Below are 22,022 nucleotides of genomic sequence, written 5' to 3' on the forward strand. Positions count from 1 at the left end.
AATTGTTCCTCCCCCATCTAAGTTGTACCGTAAAAGTGATACGATAAAAAACACCCCAGGTCCGAACCTCATCTATGTTGAAAATTTGGTTAAGATCGGTCTGGTGATTTAAGCGTGATGAAGTCATAAAGACAGTCACTTTTATTTTTATTTTTTAAACATATATTCCCCCTCCCGCTCCCCTAGGTTGCATCGTAAAAGTGAAATGACAAAAACATTCCAGGCCTAAACCTTATCTATATTGAAAGTTTGATCGAGATCGGTCGGGTGGTTCGAGAGATTAAGAATCGCAAACATAGTCACTTTCAATTTTATAGATTTAAGAAAAATTGTATCGATGAAGTATTTAACCTGTTCTTGGAATGAACATCATTAAGCATAATTACCATTACACACTTGTGTAAAACATTGCTATCTAGCTGAAATAATAAATTGTGTAAGTGTTCATCCATTCCAGTTTTTGAGGATTAAGGAATTTCCTTATTTACAGTGTTAAAAATGTAGACATCTAATTAACGTAAATTCTGTGCAACCCATGGGGGTGCGGTGGCTCAGTGGTAGAGCGTTCTTCTCCGGTGCTTGGAGTTCCTGGTTCGATCCCAGCTCGCGCCGTGTGGACTTTGTGGTGGACAAATACTGTGCTCGTGGGTTTTCTTGGGATTGTCCCGTTTCCTCCCACTTTCTTCATTTCACCATTTCACTCATCTCTCATCATCACCATCTCCTTTAGCCTAACCGGCATAACCGTGGGATGTAAAACTTAGATTTCACTTCATTTTTTTTCTGTGCAACTCTTCAGCTTCTAATCATTTTTTAATAAAATTCAGGCTTCCCATCGACCTGGAAAATCTAGAAAAGCTAGGTAAGTCGGAGAATTTCGTGAAAAAGTGAAATAATCTGGAAAATTCTCGGAATTTTAAATTGGAATTTTTTACTTCTGACCCATATCTGTTGTCTTATTAGGCTGTTTGGTAGGAGAATTTCATAAAATAAATTAGTTTGTTTTGCAAAATCTTTACCTATACACACACACATACACATATTATATGCATATACATGCATAGTAGGTGAGGAACTCCTTTTTCTTTTTCTTTCTTTTTTTTTAACATTATGATTTCTTTGTCCCAAAATCATGCCCTGTCCTGTCGGTCCGAAAAAAAAAAAAAAAAACTCAAGTCTTGATGATGTATTACAATCAGATTTGGTCAGAATGTAGAAAGATCAAAAGTTAGGGATCGAGTTTGTTGCTTGGAACGATATTAAGCGGGAAGTGGTAGAAATCAATCATTGTCGATTTTTATGCTGTTCACTATAGAGCAAAAACGATAATAGATAGCGAGAAACTATTTTCTGCAATCGATTAAGCGTTCCACGAATACTTTTCATCTCCATTGTTAACTCTTCATTAAAACAGAAATCCGCAATTTCCGGTTTCAATATTGAGCTACATAGAGCGAAAACGTAAAAGATAGCGAGGAGCGGTTTCTTAGAATCGATTTAGCGTTCTGAGAATAGATACCATGTCTCTTCACACCCTATTCAAACCGGAAATAGCAGAAATCAATCACTTCCGGTTTTAACATTAATCACCGTATAGATATTAAGAAGGGGTTTCATGTAATCAGTTAATGATCCCAAGAATATATTCCGTCTCTCTCTGATCTATCTCGCTGCTAAAACCAGAAGCGACAAAAATCTACCATGTCCTGTTTTAACGTTGATCTTGGTAAAGTGAAAATGGTAACAGGTAGCGAGAAGCGGTTTTCTTCAATCATGTAAGCGTTTCAAGGGTATATTTCATCTCCAGATATCTCTACTAAAAGCGGAAGTGTTAGAATTCTACTTGCATTTTCAGTTTCAATATTGAGAAAATTTCACGTCATACAACCAAACTCTTTTACGTGGTGGACATGTGACACTGCTACCTTTTTCTTTATGTGAACTTTTTATATTACAATTTTAGAACCTCTTCATTAGCCCATACGGCAATTAAGTGGGTGAAATACATAATATAATAATATATTTGTTCCATTTTATAAACCAAAAACATTGTATGCAAAATCTATAAACGTTGTAAATAAGCCACCTGATTAATATCGAGTTTTGTCACTAATATTTCGAACACTATAGGGTCGAAATTATAATCAGAGATTTTTAGAGATAAGGAGTGAAATAGTTTTATGCGTTTGGGGGGTTAGAATAGGATGCAATAAGATACAAAACATGAGAATGAAGAATTTGTTTGAAACCATTTCATGGACTTCCAAACTTTTTTTTATAGTGTTGCGTGTGTCCAAAGATGCTATATTGTCCAAATTTGTTAATTAATTAATTTTGTTTTGAGAAAGTAAATTAACGCAAGTTGTACTTCGAATGACTCGCAAGAAATAAAGAAGTATATTTAAAAAAGAAAGAAATTCTTCTGAACATCTGATTATATTCTTTTGCAGGACTATTTGAAGATTGGAACGGATGAAGTAGCGTGAGAACTTTCGTAGAGCGTACTGTAGTAGTGTGTAGTGTGAGAAAAACAAACAAAGAAAGAGTGTGTGTAGTATTTTTTTTTCTTTCGATAATCGCAACAGATTATTGTTTTAACAAATACAAACACAAAAGAAACACAAAATCACAACAAAAGAGTGACTTGATAATGGTTTTTCAGCTTGATGGCGCTCGGGCTGTGAGAGATGTTAGTGATGCCGACTGGACTATTAGTGATGCGAGTTCTGCTGTGATAAGTGAAGAAAGCAAAGAACTAGAGCAACTGAGAGCCAAAATTGCTGAACTTGAGCACAATTTGCAACTAAAAACAGAACAGCTTCTGGTAAGTGTGTGAGGGTGTTGTTTTTATCTTGTGTAGCAGAAACCCAGTCCAAAATGCATGTAGGTGTTATGCACGTGTTACGATTTTTGGTGTGAACATGCGTGTGTAGATTGAAAAGAAAGAAGGAAAAAAAAAAAAGTTGGATGCCAAATGTTGGATGAAAATAAAGTACACAATACACGTGAAATTTTTAAAGGCCAGTGGTCAAATAATTAAATATATTTTATTTTTGTATATAAAGGACGAAGTTACACTGCAGAAACTTGTAAAATAAATTTTAAAAAAACGCACTAACTGCAATAATAATAACACAACGAAAGGATTAATAATTAAAAGAATATTATAAGGAATCAGTATTTTTTATTCTCTTGTTGTTTATTGTACATAGATGGTTATATCTAATATCGCAGTGATCATATGATATTAGTAACAGCTTCGCCCCCCCTCCCCAATATATATATATATATTTTTTTTTTCTGTGATCTGAAAGGTTAATAACAAAAAAAATACTATGTAAATATATCATAATCATTCACAGTCATCCATTATATATTAAATGGCTTGATTTTGTACAATACATGTGATTATCAGGGATTAATGCTTGTAAATGCTTCTTTATAAAACAGAAAATAGAAGTTAAGCCATTGAGATCGAGAGATTGCCATATGAATAATTAATAAATTAATATTTTAGTTTTGCGTGTTAAGTACTAACCTAGTAGATTAATCGAGTTGAGCGATATATAAATTAATGATGAATAATAATAGGTGGAGTTTGAGAGAGTAGCCTTGTTCAGTTGTTCTCGAAGATAACTGTTTGCCGTAACCAAGCTAAGGGGATCATAAAACCTGGAGAATAAGGGTACGGCGGCAGAATAGTTTCAAGATGAAATATGGAAAAAATGAAAATTAGGCCATAGATGTGAATTAGTGGATTGAGAATTAGAATTAGGATTTCAGTGCAAGAATTAGTAATTGTGGCTTCATTCGTAGTTACTTGCAAATACTGTGTGTCTCGTATCCGAGGAGCCATATCCTTCACAGATTCAATATGGATTGAATAGCTTAAGTAAATTTGCAGTCTATCACCATTTTGAAATCACACGCCTGAAATCAAACATTTTTCCGATAAACAAGTATGTATACAATAAGAATCTATTTACGCTTATTCTTGATGTACTCTCGTTATTTCTGAAGACAAGATATTTGCTCAATGGTACAACATTTAAAAATTCGTTAAGTAGTTGCTCTCTTTTTTTAAGTGCTGTAGTTTATTCAAGCGATAAGATTGGATTAAATTAAAGATACTCTGTCAATCTGCATTTATTTCTATTATCATTAATCACATAATGCAATTAACGAGTGTTATCTCAATTTCATTTTACTATTTAAATTGACATTGTTATGTTGATCTTGTGAATTGAGATGCCTTTTCGATGCGACTTCTTTGAGCTGTCACGTCGGTTTATGCAGAGTTTTATTCCAGCAATACTAAATGATTTCATTCTTCGTTCAGAAAAATCACGATACTCTTAAGGGTAACATTGGAGAAAATGTATTAAATAGTTCACTGCACTTATGTCTATTGCTGATTTTCCCATGTAGAGAAATAATGGAAAGCATCATAGTTACTACTGTTGTAACTTATTTCGTCTCATTCGAATTCAGAAAATTAACACCGTGTGTGCTGCGTTATGTTGGGAAGGTATCGGAGGCTGCTGGTTTTTGTTTTCTTGTAACAAATACTGTCTGGGTTTTTAAAATATTGCCAGCTAACGTGAATAGGAGCTGTAGTTACTAAAGAAGATATAAATTGATTATATAGCGTATTCTTCCAACATTGGCATCTGCTGAAATACTTCTTTCCTGTTAGTGTATTTGTTTTTCATTGCTGAATCTCGTGGTGCATTTATAGACGTTCTAAGTTGTTCTTATTTTTGTCCTATGTGTAATGCATTTGTATATACATTCATAATTTAATGTAAAACAATGTTGTAATAAAGCTGAATATTTTTATGTAATGTTGGTATAGATATATTTTTTTCTTATAGTGTTTAGAGCAATTGATTTCTACATAGCTAGTACTTGTTAATGTAATGGGGCTTTGTAGAATTTGTTAAGGAAGTACACATAGAAATTGAGAATCTTTAGGTCAGTGTATTAGTTAAAATATAATAGAATGCATGTTGCTTCATTCTCTAGAACGCGGTGGTAGAATATTCTCTTTTGGTACGTGGGATCCCTGGTTCGATCCCAACACATGCTAATTGGACTTTATGGACAGACATCCTATGCGTGGATTTTCCCCGGGTTCTTACGTTTCTTCCCAGTTTCTGTTTCGAGGAGCGAAGTTGAGAATTCTTACTAATATCAATTCTATTTTCCTGAGTGATTTGTGGCTAAGTAGGTAGAGACTTTCACATTCATGATAGAGTGGATAATTTACGTTTTTGTAATTGTACGAATACTTTAATCTCTATTACTGTTTGCTGTTGAGATTTGACAAGCAACAGGTAATAAGTGTAACTAGTTAGTTGTAGCAACACTATCTGTATGTGCTTGATCTGCGGATTACTGAGTTAATCTTTAGGTGGGTAACCTGTATAAGTTTTCCTGCATTCAACTTACGTGTTGAATATCCAACTTTGGTAGGTCGTCCGTCATACAACCACTTCGTGTATCTTTCTAAAATTGTTTTAATCTGTTTCGACAGAAACGCCTGTCTTGCTCGGAAAGTCGTAATAATGTGTGTATTTATCAGAAAGTCGTATATTACATCGGGATTTTGAAAAAGAGCAGTATTTGTTTCTTATGGTTATTAATTCTATATTAGCAACTTTGAAGAATAGTAGTAGCTGTTTTAAACATTATTGATCTCATCCTTCAACAGTTCTGAACCTGCAAAAAATGCAAGGATGGCATTATATGCTTTTGTGACGTGATTACAAAATTGTCCAGTAAATAACTCCGAACTACCGAAGAAGACAGGTGTTTCTTTCGAAACCCTTTAGAACATTTTTAGCAATATGCGTTAAGGGATAAGTTTTCTTGTCTAATACTATGTAGCGTCAATTGTTTTCATTAAACCAGTAAGAGTATAGCGTATGTAACTGACACTTACGTGATCATATAAATGCTGACTTCGTAATAATCCAAAGTATTCTGGGCCGTGATGGCTCAGTGGTAGAGCGTTCACCTCTGGTACATGGGGTGCCTGATTCGATTCCAGGTCGCGCCAAGTAAACTTTGTGGTGGACAGACACTCTGTGCATGGGTTTCCTCGGGGTCCTCCCGTTTCGTCCCACTTTCTTCATTCCACCATTTCATTTGTACTGCCCTATCTTCACCACAGTGCAGAAAGGTTATTACATTTCGTAGTTTTTACATTTTAAGTTCTGCGTGTTGATGGAGACTTCCACAGTAAAGAATATTATCATTTCTACTATCCATATCAGACGTACATGCAGAATATGATTCCTTGTACTATTTACTGGATGATATTCAATAAACAATATTTAATGCTAGATATATTTAATTGGAGATTAATTCAGTTACTTCTTTATCAGTCTCTTCATCAATTTACATATTATTATTATTATTAACACTTATCACATATAATTATATTTATTTTCAATATTTATTCCATTACTATTATTATTATATTTATTACTTTATATTCTGTCAAGGGCTGAATTTATTAATAAGACACTAGGATCACATATCAATATATACATGTAGGCATCATCATCCAGCTAATTATCCATTACTCTGCGTTATGAAAATTATTCATTGTACTATCTGATGGTTTTAATTTTAATCACAATATTATATACGAACTACAATTCGGATAGCGTCGATGTTTGATCCGAGGCTTACAAATTTTAAAGATACATTTTTACACAATGCATGTTAACTAACTCATAAAATGTCTTCTTTACTCAGTTTGTTTATCCAAAAAACGATTCGAAAAAAATATTTTCTTTTAGATTTTGTGATTTCCAGATCATCTGGTACGGACCAATATCCCTTAAACATTCTCAGGAACAGTTTGTAGTGCGTCGCTCAGCTATACAATAGCGGCTCATTACACATTCATTTCTCATCATCACCGTCTCCTTTAGCTTAGCCGGCATAACCGTGGGATGTAAAACTCAAAGATTTCATTTCGTTTCTAAAGTATTCAGTCCAACCAGATTCTGGAAATTTGAATTGTCCAGTGGAGGACTCTTTCTTAGGATTGCAAAGGAAATATATATAGTAATGGAAAAATGAATAGCAACTCCATGTAATTTTATGCGTTCACAAGGTTTAGTAAGAAGTTTCTACACAAGTTTAAGCATAAACATGCAATGAAATATACATCAATTTAAAGGAAATTTATGCAGAATGCAAATTAAGTTTACGAAGTTACTTATATTTGAGCAGTGAGTGATACTTGACAAAATGTGACGTAAGTGCAGGGCTAATAGCGAGTCACTTCTTTAACTAAAAGTTACTTTTTTTTCAAGTTGGTCACTAAAAGTTACTTTTTTTAAAAATTTGTCACTAAAAGTTACGTTTTTGGGAGGTAAAGGGCAATTCTATAGTTACGGACGTAACATTTTGAAATTTCAAGACAGTGTATTTAGGACACAAGTAAAGTGAGCTAATCAGTTTTTCTACATAAAATGCCTGCTACCGTGAACAGTTTACAGCCAAGTTTTCAGAGCCATATTTTTATTCTATATTAAGAGAACAACTGCAAAAGGTGTGTTACGGACGTATGTCAGAAAATGTAACAACTTACAGGTACAGATGGCAAACCCACTTTTTCTCTGAATTATTGAAGTAAACCAAAAGCATTTAAGTACACATAATATGTGGAAACATGTAACTGTATGGAGCTGCACATCAACAAAATCTAATTGTATAACATTTAAAAACACAAGATAAAGAAAATGTTTCGGACGTAACATTTTAGTATTACAGACGTAACCGTTCTGAAATCCGTTACAAAATATCAATGTACAGTATAGATAATGTTGTCAAGAAGAGTAAGTATAAGAAGTATTTAGACAAGAAATAATTTTAATTCAGAAACCTTGTTTGTTTATTTTTGAAATTTAGTCTTTCTATCCCTGTTATTCATATCAGGCTCCTGTAGAATACACACTACTTGTGGGACATCTGTTTCACTGATATCATCATTTTATGGCCACACAAAGTTCTTACCTGCCTGCTTCACAAACTCTGAGAACTCCTTTATCAATTTTACCTACTACTTGCCCTACAAATTTGTGTAGATACCCACTTTCTGGTTCAATTTTGATAGTAACCCATTGACCAAAGGAAATTGATATGACATTGTTCATTTGGGTGAGTTCATTAGTTAAACCTCTTACGTCACTAGGTAGTTCACTATCTTTGAAAGGAAACAATGTGCCGTCCTCTTCAGAGAATTCAACTGTCACCACATATTTGTCGACGGTACGTACACAGTGTATCTGATGCATGTTAGGAATACTTCGAATTAAATCCCAGCTTTTTTGCCAAGAAATTAGCATATTGTGTAATTTCGTTTGAAGTCACATGTATTAAAATCACCTTTTGGATTATAGATTGAACACATTCAAGAAAAGATACACAGTCATGTACATGAGTCTGTCTTGCCTTTACACGTTGCTACGCATGGTGTTTTAGCATTCCTCCAACATCATCCACCGCATCTTTTTTGTGTGATGTGCAGAAAAAAATGCCAGTTCAAGAGGAGACCACGGTCTACTGCACCAAAAGTAATGCTGGCCAAAGTAAAGTTGTTTGAAATGTTGACTAGCACCATCTGAAAAAAATATCTATTATTTACAGTATAGGATTCTTACTTTTCAAGTCTTCAAACAATCTTTGATTGAAGGGGCCGCGGTGGCTCAGTGGTTGAGCGTTCACCACTGGTGCTTGGGGTCCCGGGTTCGATCCGAGCCCCTGCCAAGTGAACTTTGTGGTGGACAAACACCGTGTGCGTGGGTTTTCTCGGGGTTCTCCCGTTTCCTCCCACTTTCTTCATTCCACCATTTCATTCATTACTCATCATCACCGTCTCCTTTAGCCTAACCAGCATAACCGTGGGACGTAAAACTCAAATATTTCGTTTTCATTTTCTTTGATTGAATGCATGAACAGCTAATTTATCATGTATTGCATGTAATCTAATAAGATGGCATGTGAAAGTATTTCAGATTGTGTGTGTGCTACTGCAGTGTAAACAATTATTTGGTCATTGGACCAGTGTGTACTTCGTTCTTCATTCTGGTGAACTATGCTAAAGTTTTCAGTGAAGTCAATTTGTAAAATACACCGTTCTTCTGACACTAGCTCAGACTTGGCTTTTCCAAAATAACTACTTTGCTTCTTCTGTACAAAACAATGAATTAGAAAATTTGGTAATTTGCTCTCCAACATTTTTAAGTATCTTCAATAGAGCCTTCTTGAACTGTTTTGACAACCCGTCCTGCATCGTCAGTTTTCCACTGGAACCAGCTAATGACTTCATCTGAAGGGTGTGGCAAAGATTTTAAGAGTTCTTCGTATTTTTTTTTTAAGTTTCCACAAATCTCACATTTGCCAAGCATGCATGACTTTTTTTCATTATCACAAACTATTGCCTATGTAAGTTCTTTGTCTTTTATTGGAAAGCTGTTAATAGCTTTGGTGACGCTAGAAAGAAGAAAGTAACATGTTGGCATGGTAACTGCAGACACAGACATTGGCTGGAAATTACTGATGAAAGCTGTACATGGTTAGGTCGAAGTGCAGCAAAAGATGAAAAACAAATTTTAACATCTGTGTGTTCTAATTTAAATACAGTAGTTCATAAACTTCACTCTCTGTCATGTACAGGTATTTCTTCTGTCGCTTTTTCTTTCATCCACTACTTCTGCTCACAGTTGTATCTTTTCTACCTGGTGCTTGGTGTGATATATCATCCCGTTCATAAAACTTAATGACCAATGGTTTTATGTCATCACGCAAAACATTTCCATGAGTATATCTTTTTCGTGTTTGGGTGCCAGATGATTTGGAGAGCTTTACTATAACAACTTTTTGTTTAGTAGGCCTTCTTGGTAGAGATCGTTTCACTTTAGCCAATGCTTTACCAAGGAACTGTGGACTCTTATATGCTTTGATTGAAGAATTGCTAATAATAGTCTTGCTAGCATTCGTTGCTTCTTCACTCTGTCTGCCGATTTTCTTTATGTTTCTTTACGTTGGGCTGGTGTCATTTTAGCCCGGGCTTGCCTTTTCCTCAATCGGTCCTTTTCTCTAGCAACAGCTTTTTGCTCTTCGGACATATTTTGCCGATGCTTCCATACACGTTCTTTAACTGAAGCCATTTACTGTTTAACATGCAACACTTTACCGCACATAAACTACAATTAATCAACTTTCGCTTGGATGGAGTGTTACGTCTGTAACGGAGTTCTGATAAATTCTATTAAGAGCTGCAAGTCATTTAAAGTTGCCTGAAGGTTTGTTCTAAGAAACCAAAAGAGCATCACTTACTTCAAAACCCCACGTTGCAGTGAAAAGCACCAATGAAGACTTTTGCACTAAATCTGTTACGGACGTAACATTCCGTTCATACTTTCACATAACTGATTTTTGCAATTCAAGAAACTCACATTTACAAATAAAAATGTTAGCCATGGGTTTATCTTTCATTGATTTGTATCTTACAAACATGCAATGCAGCAAAATACTTTAATTCATTTAAAGACACAAATAGAAAAATAATTATGTAGCATTGCTATTTTTTCTAATTCCCCTTCCCGTATCATTGAAGTCACGTTACGTCAGTATCTTGTCTTTCTGAATCACATGATACTTGCAGTGATAAAATAGAAGTATTATTCTTTCATTTTGGGTATCGCTTAACTTCTTTAACAGACTTCTACAATTTTCCATTTTGGTTTCACTTTTCGTGGAATTGCCCTAAAGTGAATTTTTCGTGCGATTTATGTTTTGCATTGGCAGTTTTCTAAGAAAAATATTATAAAAATAAATGGAAAAAGACAGAAACTTGTTACTTATTACTTTTCTTAAAGCTTCAGTACTTGCTGCTACATGTGAAACAGTCAGCTTTATTCTCACTTCAGCTTTTATCTTTCTAAAGCACAGTGGATGGTTGGTGGATGCTTAAGCTCTCAAGGTGAGGTTGAGAACCCTTCTGTGTCTATTCTTTCTTCTATCATAATAGTCTTTTAGTTTTCTCTCGTAATTGTTAACGCTCCGCTCAACGTTGTGTATGTGTGTTTGTGTGGTTCATCATGTTCGTCTTGTGTTATGCTTCTTGTATGTTCTTAAGAGTAGGTGATGAATTTGAATATTTCATGGCTTTGAACTCCCAATGCCAAGTTAAATATAATGTCTGGGTTGAAGAAATTCGGAAATAGGCCAAAATTAGTTCCACTTACTCAGAAGCTTTTTACATCTGCTAAGTATGCGTACTGTACAAAGCATACTTAGAAAACCTAAGAAAGGAGGAACTTCAAAAAGAAGAAGTAAAGAAGAAAAGATGAAACAACACAACAAAGAAAAAGAGAGGTGTTGGAGAAATTGACAAAGAAAAAAAGGGGCATGATGAGATTTTGGTCACTTTTTCGTGTGCTTTTGGTCACTTTTCAACTATTTACAAGAGACCAGACCACTATGAGCCCTATAAGTGAAACACAAATCAGCCTTTCCGAATGTTCATTTCATGGCCGATCCGATCTAGCTTACTGTGAGGTCCGCGCTCGACTGTTTAATCAGCCCCGGAATCGTGCAGTACCATTCTTCTGTTCATTCTCTTTGTGCAGGGGTTAAGGATTACGCAAATGGAGTGTTGAAGTTGTCCAACGTGTAGTGAAACTTGCTGTTAGTTCTGAAATCCAAATTTACACCCTAAAAATTCTGTTTTTCTTCCACAAATATTTGTACGGAGTACATTTTAGAAGAGAAGTCGTGCAATTCATTTACATGGGAAGAAAAGGTATGACGTAACACGAACAATAGCCAGTAAAATTCGAACCTTAAGTGAATATGGCAAAGCCAATGCTGAAATTGCGCGAATTATGGAATTGTATGAAAGCACAGTAGGTAGGCGGTGGGCTAAGATTCGGGAAGCACGAAAAAGTGGAAGAATTGGCAGATGTGGTCGAAAAGTGAAATTCTCTCCTAGATAGAACAGTCCATTGTGGCGGTTGTGTCTTGCAGACAGATTTCAGTCATTACAAGATCTTGACGGGAAACGTCTGGTTGTCAGTGTTTGTTCACGTACAGTGAGAAACAAGTTCAATTCCAGGAGTTTGCGTTTACACAGAGCTGTCAAGAAGCCATGCTTTACACAAAAACAATGTACAATGGGTGTGCGATGGGCCAAGACTCACAAGGATTAGACTAGTGAACAATGGTGCAAAGTACTGTTTAGTATTGAGACAAAAATCAACATTTATGGAAACGATTCACGTGCAAGGTTGTATCGCTTGCCTGGTGAAGTGCGTACTGTTATGCGTGTGATGCATGTACTGTTAAACCTCAAAGTACTTTACAAGTGTCATGATTTAGGGATGTGTTCTTCCAGTGGGGTCGATAGAATCCATATTTATGGAGGTGTTGTTAATGCACAAATATACAAAATGATTCTTCAGACTAAAATAATACCTTCAAGAAAAGAATTATTAAATGGTGAATCCTTTATTTTTCGAGATGATTCTGCTCCTTCCACTGTGCCAGAGTTGTAAATAATTATATGCTGTTCATCACATCCTTGGCCCAGTAATTGGCCGGGCTTAAAAAGTATTGAAAATGTGTGGCGTGATTTAAACGTTAGGTTCGAGCAATAACGCCTACAACAAGAAATCAGTTAATTGAAGCAATAAACGACGTCTGACAACATTACATTCAATTAAGTACACTATATAACTTCTGGCGGTATGCAACGGTACGGTGTACCGACACCTTTCTAATGAGAACGGAATATTTCCTCTTCTAAACTGAATTAAACTGAACTAAACTGAAAGCCAGTACGAAAATTCTGTTGGGACTGTATCTCTGTACTTTCTCCACAAAAAACCCTATATTCAGTTCCAGTTTTAATGTATCCAGTTAATTATTTTTATTTATTATTAGAGAGAGGATTAAGTGAAAACATCCCCTAGATTTTTTCCGCAAAGTTTATCCAGAATTTAAGAGACGTTTGTAGAACATTTTGGTAGCATGACTAGTACTCTGAAGAACAATGTACTGTATGTGTGCTGTTATTGAAATTCAGTATTTGTAGAACTCTTTGATATCTTTTGAAAACAAGCAATAGCAGCTTACTTTCGCCGCTTAAAGAAAGAGAAAAAGCAAGAAACAAATAACTGAAATATTGATTACCATTACGTTTATTGTTCTATAAATTAAGGTATAAGAATAAGACATTTTTAAAGCATCTTTATATATACAGAGACTCACTTTAATATTCTGCCACCACATTGCGTTTTATCTTATATTATGAACTACAGTAAAGTAGAGTGATAATATTGTTTATGCTATGTGAAACCTCTATATTTTCTGCAACTTTTTACAAAAATTAAACTATAAAATTTTAACTTTTACGTACAAAAATCAGAATATTTCTTCTCAGACACAAAAATTATAATCACTTTAATATTCGGCCACTACATAATGTGGAACTTTCTTGTCGCCTTCTTCGATGCAAGAAAAAGGGTTTAATACCTAATTGGATACTCTTTATTGTGTACCACCTCCTTCAAGTGATTTTGCATATTTCCAGTTATTTTTGCGGTATATTCAGCAGCAATATTGGCCCATTCTTCTGTTAACCTTCTCTCAAGTTCCTCCTTTGATGTTACCGCCACTTTCCGAACTCTAGAATCGAGTTCATCCCACAAATTTTCAATGGGATTGAGGTCCGGACTTCGTGGTGGAGTTTCGATAGCTTTGAGGCAGTTGTACAGAAGCCAGTCACGCACAACACGCGCCTTATGTTTTGGGTCCTTATCGTGATAAAATTTAAAAGTCTCACTAATTCCAAATTTGTCCGCACTCTTGTGTAAAGTCTCTTTTAGAATGCTCAGGCATTGCTCTTTTATCATTTTAGCCTTTATAAACCTGAGTTCATCCATACCGACAGCAGATATGCACCTCCAAACCATTATGTTACCACCACCATATTTAACTGTTGCTTGTAAATTCAGTTTCCTTAGTTCTTCATTCGCCTTTCGCCACACTATAACCCTGCTATCTGTCTTTGAAATGTTGAATTTGTTTTCCTCAGCAAAAATAACGTTTTTTTTATCATTCTGGTTCTTTTTGCACATAGATTTTAGCCTCTGAAGTTGTTTCTATCTGAACTTTGTTGACACATGGTTTCTTTGTAGCTACCTTTCCGTTGTATCCTTCGTTTCTCAGTACTTTCCGAACACTCTTTGGGTGTACATCCTTTCCACACCCTTGCAACAATTCTGCTGCAATCTTCAGTGCACTTAATTTTGGGTTTTTCTTCACTTTTTTCACAGTCACACGTTTGTCTTGTTCATTTAGCGTGCTAGGCCGACCCTTCTGCTTCACGAATTCTATCGTGTCTTCGTTCTTATAACGTCGCAAGATATCACCGATGTACTTCGTGGTATATTCAAGAGACGGGCAATATACCTATTGGAATCTCCCTTTTATGACGAAAAATGACCAGCTGGCTCTGCTCAAAGATTGTGTTACAACTTTTTCGCCCCATTGGAAGTGTTATACTGCAAAGCCAATACCCAGTCACACTTTCTAACACGAAGACGAGAAAAGAGTTGTACATACGACGTTCCTTCCCCCAATCATATTGTTCTGTAAACTGGAGATACGGCAGTAAGATCATCAAGACACTTTAGTGACTGAATATTAAAGTGGCATAATATGAAGGCAGTTCGTAGAAACATAGCAGTTAGTTAGGCATAGTATGTGAAATAGTACACGAGACATGATAGTTGTCCCCTGTCATCGCTTAAAAATCCTTATGTATTTACATTAATGAGTCCTTTGACATAAATGACAACGATGTGGGATGGCCGAATATTAAAGTGAGTCTCTGTAAATATATGTAGGTAGAATTTTTAGTTAACAAGACTGCAGTGAAATGGTACTGGACATCATTATTATTATTATTAATAATAATAATAATAATAATAATAATAATAATAATAATAATAATAATAATAATAATAATAATAATAATAATACCCAGAAAGTATACATCTTTGAACCATTATAAACTTCGGATCAAGAGTACCGACACCTTTATTTTTAGAAATAAAACGATATATATATATAAGGGTTGAACAAAAAAATGTAAAACGTTTGCAAAAGTGTGAAAAATCATACCTAGTATGATGTGAGGCCTCCTTTTGCGTCCAAAACAGCTTGGATCCGACATGGAATGGACGTATACAGCTCCTGAATCGTGGTGTGTAGAATTTTGTACCATTATTCTTCCAAAACATGCTCCAGTTCCTTAAGAGATGGTGGTGGAGGGTAATGAGACCGAACACGCCGTTCTAACTCAGACCACAATGGTTCAATGATGTTCAGATCTGGTGATTGTGGGAAACAGGGGAGGTGTGATAGCTCCTGGTCATACCCCTCAAACCATGATTTCACCGTTTTTACAGCGTGACAGGGTGCCAAATCATCTTGGAACAATATTTGGGCTATGGGTAGAACCTGGTCCCCCAAAATGGCCTCATACGTCTTAGCATTCATCATTCCATGCAGGGCTATGATGAGACCTGCGGAAAACCACGATATCACTGCCCATACTGTAACAGAACCACCCCCATGCTTTACAGTTGGGAGCAGACTGTCTGTATCATAGGGCTGCGACGGTGTTCTCCATACGTAAACACGATCGGTTGTTGGAAACAAAGTGAAGGTCGATTCATGGGACCACATTACGTGTTTCCACTGCTCGTGAGTCCACGCCTTGTGGTTCTTGCACCACTGGATACGCCTCTTCGCATTTACTGCTGTGACCAGGGGTTTGGCGATAGCGGCCATGCCATGAATTTTCATTTTATGAAGTTCCCGTCGCATTGTTTTCGATAAAACCGGGTTTTTCATTGCAGTGGTCTTCTTTTTAGCTGCTACAATCCGTTTTAATGCCCTCCGTTCCCTATCTGACAGGATTGTCTTTCGACCACTGTTGTGCTTTGCAGACGTCGTTTACCCATGAATTGTGTATGCCCTCGTGACATTGGACACAGTGCCTTTCGATACCCCCACAATGTTCGCCACTGTTGCCTCTAAAGCTCCAACCAGACGAGCACCAACGATCATGCATCTTTGGAAGTCTGTCAGGTTGGGCATACATGATCACTTCAGGGGCCTGAAAAACACAATAAGAATTTCATTAGTCATATGAAATTTTGTATATACAGAGATATGTTCTTTAAAACTTACAATTTCATCCTGCACTCCTAGGTTGGGCTACGAACTATTCAACAGCATCTAGTATCGTGCCTCGCGATGCCGACACTCTGTAGATCTGCCCCTTCTATAGTTGTGAAGGCACTAAAGATGTGTTAACTACCAGACGGTTTCTACATGTACGACTGACTTTGTACTCCTTGTTGGAATGGTGTAAGGCGCCTGTGTATGCAGCAGGCAAGAAATTTCCGTTGGAACCCTATCACTTGTAAGATATTCATTTTGCAATGTATGCCTCTTGCTGGTACTGTATATTACTTCTCACACTTTCTAGCGAACTTCATATTCATTTTTGAAGATAAGTTTTGCCCTTTTTCAGTCAACCACGTGTCACAAATTGGATCACTCCAAAGAATTTCTAACCGTTTAGAGAACAAACCTAGCGTTATGTAGAATACCTTTACGGCTCTCATGAGGTTTCTGCGTACCGATTTTGAACGAAAGTTCTATGTATTAATCGTACGATGAAAGTGAGAAATCTCATTGAGAGCAAAAATGTTGACATTGTATTTGCATCTTTCAGATAAATAGGAAACACAAGTCTAGGAACAACACAAACTGAATTTTTTGCGTGACTGCCAATACATTCTAACTTTCATGATTTCAAACTTAAAAATGTAAGATTTCGGTCCTCGTTAGATGTCATGCTATTTAATAGCATTCACCTCACATAGGCCAAAATAAATTTCTTTGCTAGACGAATTTCATACTTGCCATCTTATATGAGTTTCCTGAAAACTTTAAAAGAAGATGCACCTTTTCTGCACTGCAAAACTTCCAAGAAGCAAAGACTTTGAGCTTAAAGCACTTTTCCTGGGGTCAATGAAGAGTACAGACGTTCGTGAAGCTCTTAAAAATTGGATTGTCATGAAATGAAATATATATATATATATAAAAGGCAAGGAAGCTTTTCTTATTGATCTTATCTACCTTCGTATTAATCATTTCACCGTTTCAAACGCCTTGCTTTGAGTTCTGTAGTTATGTACTTTACTTTACTCTCTCTTTTTTAAAAATATTTATTTCTTACTTTGTAGTATATATTTCCATTCTCTGTTGCAAATATACTTGATAGCTTTTTTTTGGTATCTTGTGCTTAAATCTTGATACGAATATGTTTCAATTCCTCCTGCCTCTTTCACCTTATCATATACCTTTGTGTTCCACTAATAAGGTTCATTAATAGTAAAGTTATAGTTCCCTCGACCGTTATATTTCCATGCGATAATGATAATTGAATTTTTATTAGCTTCACAACTATTTGTACTATTCTTTGTCTCCATGGAAAATGTTATTAGTGCGAAAGAAAAAAAATCCAGTTTTGGTTCAATTTCATAACAGAATATCTAGAATATTGCAGATGTTCACTTCTGCTGTTTGAGGTACTCAGTAAGTTCCTGCAATACCCATTGTTTGCTGTGGATCATTAGAAATCGTTGAAATGGGGACTTTAAATTGCTAGTAAAAGTTCCCTGATGGTGATGCATTAATTGCCTGTAAAGCGACGTTTTATGTCCTTCACGTGCGTCCTCATCTTGCAGACTCAGGTTCGTGCAAGAGTGCTTTTTAATTATTATTATAATTCGTTTTAACGAGCGATGCTCCTTATGTTCTGAAATTTCGCCTATGCCCTATAACCTTACCGTATTGTGATACGTTTCTGTCGTATTATGTTTCATTTTGAACTATTGCAACAAAATCATTTGGGCACGATGTGCTCAGATTGCTGTAGTACGTTTTGTGTCACCTCTCTGTTGCGGTTACCTGTAGATATGGCTTTCAACGTTTACTTCTCATGGTTCTATGGTTGCAGTGCAGCCAGATTAAGGGGAAATTGAATGTAGATTGTGTCATTCTGTCATTTATTTCTGGATAACCTGTTAGCTATGTTTTACGTATCATTTGTCAAGGTATATTTTGATACTGTAAGATCGCCTTTATATCGAAGGAATATTAATTGTATCTGCGTAAGGATTCATAGTTTATGCAGCGAGTTCTTGTATATCTGATGTCTTTAACTAAAGTACTACATTCACTCCAGCTCGCTGATTTTTAGTTTCCCATACTCCCTTTGAACTACAAGAAAAAGGAATTGGCCATTCTACCCTGTAGTTCTGGGTTAGTGTCCCGTCTCACTGATATCTGCTACCGACAGAATAAACTAAGCAAGCCACCTAAGTTCTCATTACAGATATATCGTGTGCCCACTTCCATGAATACATTTTGTTTTAAAGAGATACTTCATAGTATGCCTCTATATTTTGAAGACAAGAGAGCAATAATTGGGTGCTCAAAACGTGTGTCAGAAAATTTAGCTTATATTGGTTAAGAGTCAGGCCTGGGCTGTGTGGATTCTAACACTATTTGCGGAAACTGATTTAATAATATTTTTTTATTCAAATTTAACTAGTACATAGTTTTAATTGTAGTGATTACAGAGGTTGTTCAGCCTACGTTTGGCCGATTTCGTTTCTTCCCCCTCCCGGACAGAATGGCCTCACCCGACCTGGCTCGTGACGTCCTGCAGTGTTGTGCAGTGGCTTCCTGGGAACGGAGTTGTTTTCCCGCGCGGACGACAATAACGCGCACAACAGGACCATTGTTGTGAGTGTTGTGTTAAATTTGTTTCCAAGTGTGTGGGTTTCCACTCTGTGACCAAAATGCCGCCCAAACTAAGCCGGTTTTGGGAAGGCTACGTTGCGGCTCTTTATGACGCCCACTTTAGTGTTTCTGTCATTAGAAAACAGTGCAAAAAGAATGGTTGCAACATAGTTTAAGTGGAATAAAAATGTTATTAAAAATTACAAGGGCTACGAAGCTCCACCATTTGGATCACCAACGAAGTTGCCTAGGAAGCGGGAATGCACCAAGGCCACCATGTGGGGTTCGCAAAATGGCAATGCAAGAAAATCCGCCAACACAAAGGTGTATGGCTAATCGTCTTGACGTGCAACATAACAAGGGGCATATTTTGTGGGAAAAGAATCACCTATGTATTACAACAAAAATATTATTTAACATTATGCCTGAGGAAAGTATTAGCCAAAAGAAACAAACAAATTAGTATTGCGTTAAGATAGTTTACAAAATCGTAAAGAAAACAACCGTTACTTCTAAACACATTGGGCCTTATGCAGAGTCGTTTTGACGTATGATTAGCGTCATACTAAATGCCTGACTACTGCATGGAAACATATGTTCGAACTCGAACTCGGAGTCGAACTCTTTAGTATGACATCGAGCTTCGTGGCTAAGCGGTTAGTGTACGCCTTTGGCATGGGAGTCCCCGGTTCGATTCCCGGCGGGAGCTCATGTTCGGATTCCACGTTAATCAGTAGGCCCACGTCTCATATAGCCTCGCTGTTGAAAGAGACGTTAAACTCAAAATCAACTCAACTTTTTAGTATGACACTAAACACGCATCAGAACGACTCTGCGTAAAACCCATAATGTTATACCTTTTTTTTAAAATTGAAAACTACTTACGTTAGAGAATGGCTTTCAATTGTAGACAATTTAATTCCGTGTACTGTAGAAATCCTACGCTTTTTTCCTAGGGTGGATAAAGTTTCCGTCGGTTCAGCGAGGTCTTTCAGGCACTTCCCTTTTGTGATTCTTTTCACAGTTGTAGGGCTAATGTATAAAGCTGAATCTACTCTTTCAGTCTCTTTATTCAATGGCAATAAAGGACCGTCGTTACGTTCTTTTTCGAAATATTCCCTAAGATTAAACACAAATTCCCGTGCCTGACTTGTCAAGGGCACCCCCTTTCCGCACTTCTTACGCACTTCAGGCATTATGTTCATAAACACAAAGACACACACATACACATACTAAATTTATATTTTAGGTCTATGTGAATAATACGAATACAAACTATGTTCTACTGATGAATGAAAATAACAACGATTACACCACAATATTCACACCAATGCACTGAGATGATAGCACAAAAAATCAAAACAACCCGACAACACAAAAACTTTCACAGTAATGAGTAGGTATAAATGCGATAACACTGTTCTGTTACCATGGAAACAACTTAGTGTTTCCAAGTGTATTTTTGTTGGTCTAAACCAATCCTCCCCTTCACATATTGGTTAAAAAAAGAGTCTTCTACGAAAAGACAAACATAGTTGGATCATGTTCGTTACTTTCCAATTACTCAATTTCTAAATCAGTCCTTATGAAAAGCTCATTATAACGGTCTCTGTAATATATAGACTATGCACACATTCCAAATCACGGTTCATTGCCCTTGAACTTTAGAAGAGCCGTACAGACTCGCTACCCTCTTCGCTTTCAATTCCACGAAAACCTACTCCCTGCGGCGACAGGGAGGTGGACCGGTTGTTGTTCCATGTAACCCCACTTCTATTTACGTAGCAAACTTGTCAGATGGACATGGTTGTGTCAATAAGTGGAAAAAAAAAATCATTATTGTGGCAATAACGTTAGGCCTAGTGGAACTACGTTGTGCTGGAATGTTGAGGAGTAAAGTGAAGTACGATTATTTTTTAAATATCTAGTTTGTAAATATTTCAACTTATAATCTGATTCAATCAGTGATAAAGTAATTCAATTCCTTCATCGTTCTGTCAAGTGGTCGCTTTGATTCTTCTTGCTGTGACAGTTCGCAACACTGTCGTCAACTTACACGATGTTAGATCTGTCAGAGCTCAGGTTATGATAGCCTTAGAATAACTACGTATTTAAGATCTCTAGTACGAAAAATGAATTGCTTCAAATATTTCAAAGTTATTGATCATTTGGAATGACTAACATTTCAAGTATTATATATGTTTGTGTTTACTATTAAAATATTTTGAAGATAATGAGTCAGTTGAAGAAAGGAAAGGAAGGAGAGATAGAGAGAAAAAGAAAAAAGGCGATACATCCACAAAATTAGTGGCAAATTGTAGGACAATATAGACCGAGTTGAAAACTCTTACCTGTGTGTGGTAATTGTCAACAAGCATATAAAGTAAATTAAATTAAATCTGTCAGTTTTATATCCCACGATTATGCCATGTAGGCTAAGTAGGCTGTCATGAGAATGAATGGAAAGGTGGAAGGAAGAAAGGAAAGGAAACGAGGGAACCTTGAGAAAACCCATGCACATGGTGTTATCTGTTTCGAAACAAAGTAGATTAAGACAGAGTAATAATCACGAAAACAATTGAAGCGTAGTAATTAGTAATAATAATATAGAGAAGATGAAGGCATAGTGACAACAACGAAATTAGTGAGGAAATTAAGACTAATTGCTCATAGCTACTGGAGGATGCACATCAAATAATTAAAAAGTAAAGAAAATCTTACTTTGCATACAGTAAATTAGAGATCAATTCAAACTGTTTTGTAATTTCTGACACCTTTTTATTGAATTTCATATACTACTAAATGGACATAATATGTCTGGGTTCCTGCCTACTAGTAGAATCCTAGGGAGGAAACTGGCGTGGTAGCCAGCTGTTTCTATGGAACCCAACAATAAATTAGCGGAGTTACATGAAGTTCGGAGTTATCTAAGCCTAAAGACAGCCTTAAGTCTAATAAAGAATTAGAACCACTATAAGAATATTCTGTAGTATTCCCATGTACTCGAATGGTTATTATGCTTGATCTCAATTAATTTCGTTTGAAAGCGAAGAATTTCCAATTTTAACCTGGCATTGCGAGGAAATCAAACTTCAGTCTAGAAACCAAGA

At 36.1% G+C, this 22,022-nt stretch overlaps 1 protein-coding gene across 3 annotated transcripts in view; it reads left to right on the top strand.

The window, feature by feature from the left end:
• The window catches only part of LOC145690301 (uncharacterized), a 136,750-nt gene that overhangs the window by 63,713 nt on the left and 51,015 nt on the right, over positions 1-22,022 (top strand). For all 3 annotated transcript variants that reach the window (XM_081765074.1, XM_081765076.1, XM_081765075.1), the window contains exon 16: positions 2,663-2,824. In XM_081765074.1, the coding sequence (XP_081621200.1) occupies positions 2,663-2,824 (162 nt within the window). The remainder of the gene's footprint in view (positions 1-2,662; positions 2,825-22,022) is intronic.

Source organism: Thermobia domestica, chromosome 7, assembly GCF_964235325.1.
Source record: "Thermobia domestica chromosome 7, izTheDome1.hap1.1, whole genome shotgun sequence".
Taxonomy (NCBI): Eukaryota; Metazoa; Arthropoda; class Insecta; order Zygentoma; family Lepismatidae; genus Thermobia; species Thermobia domestica.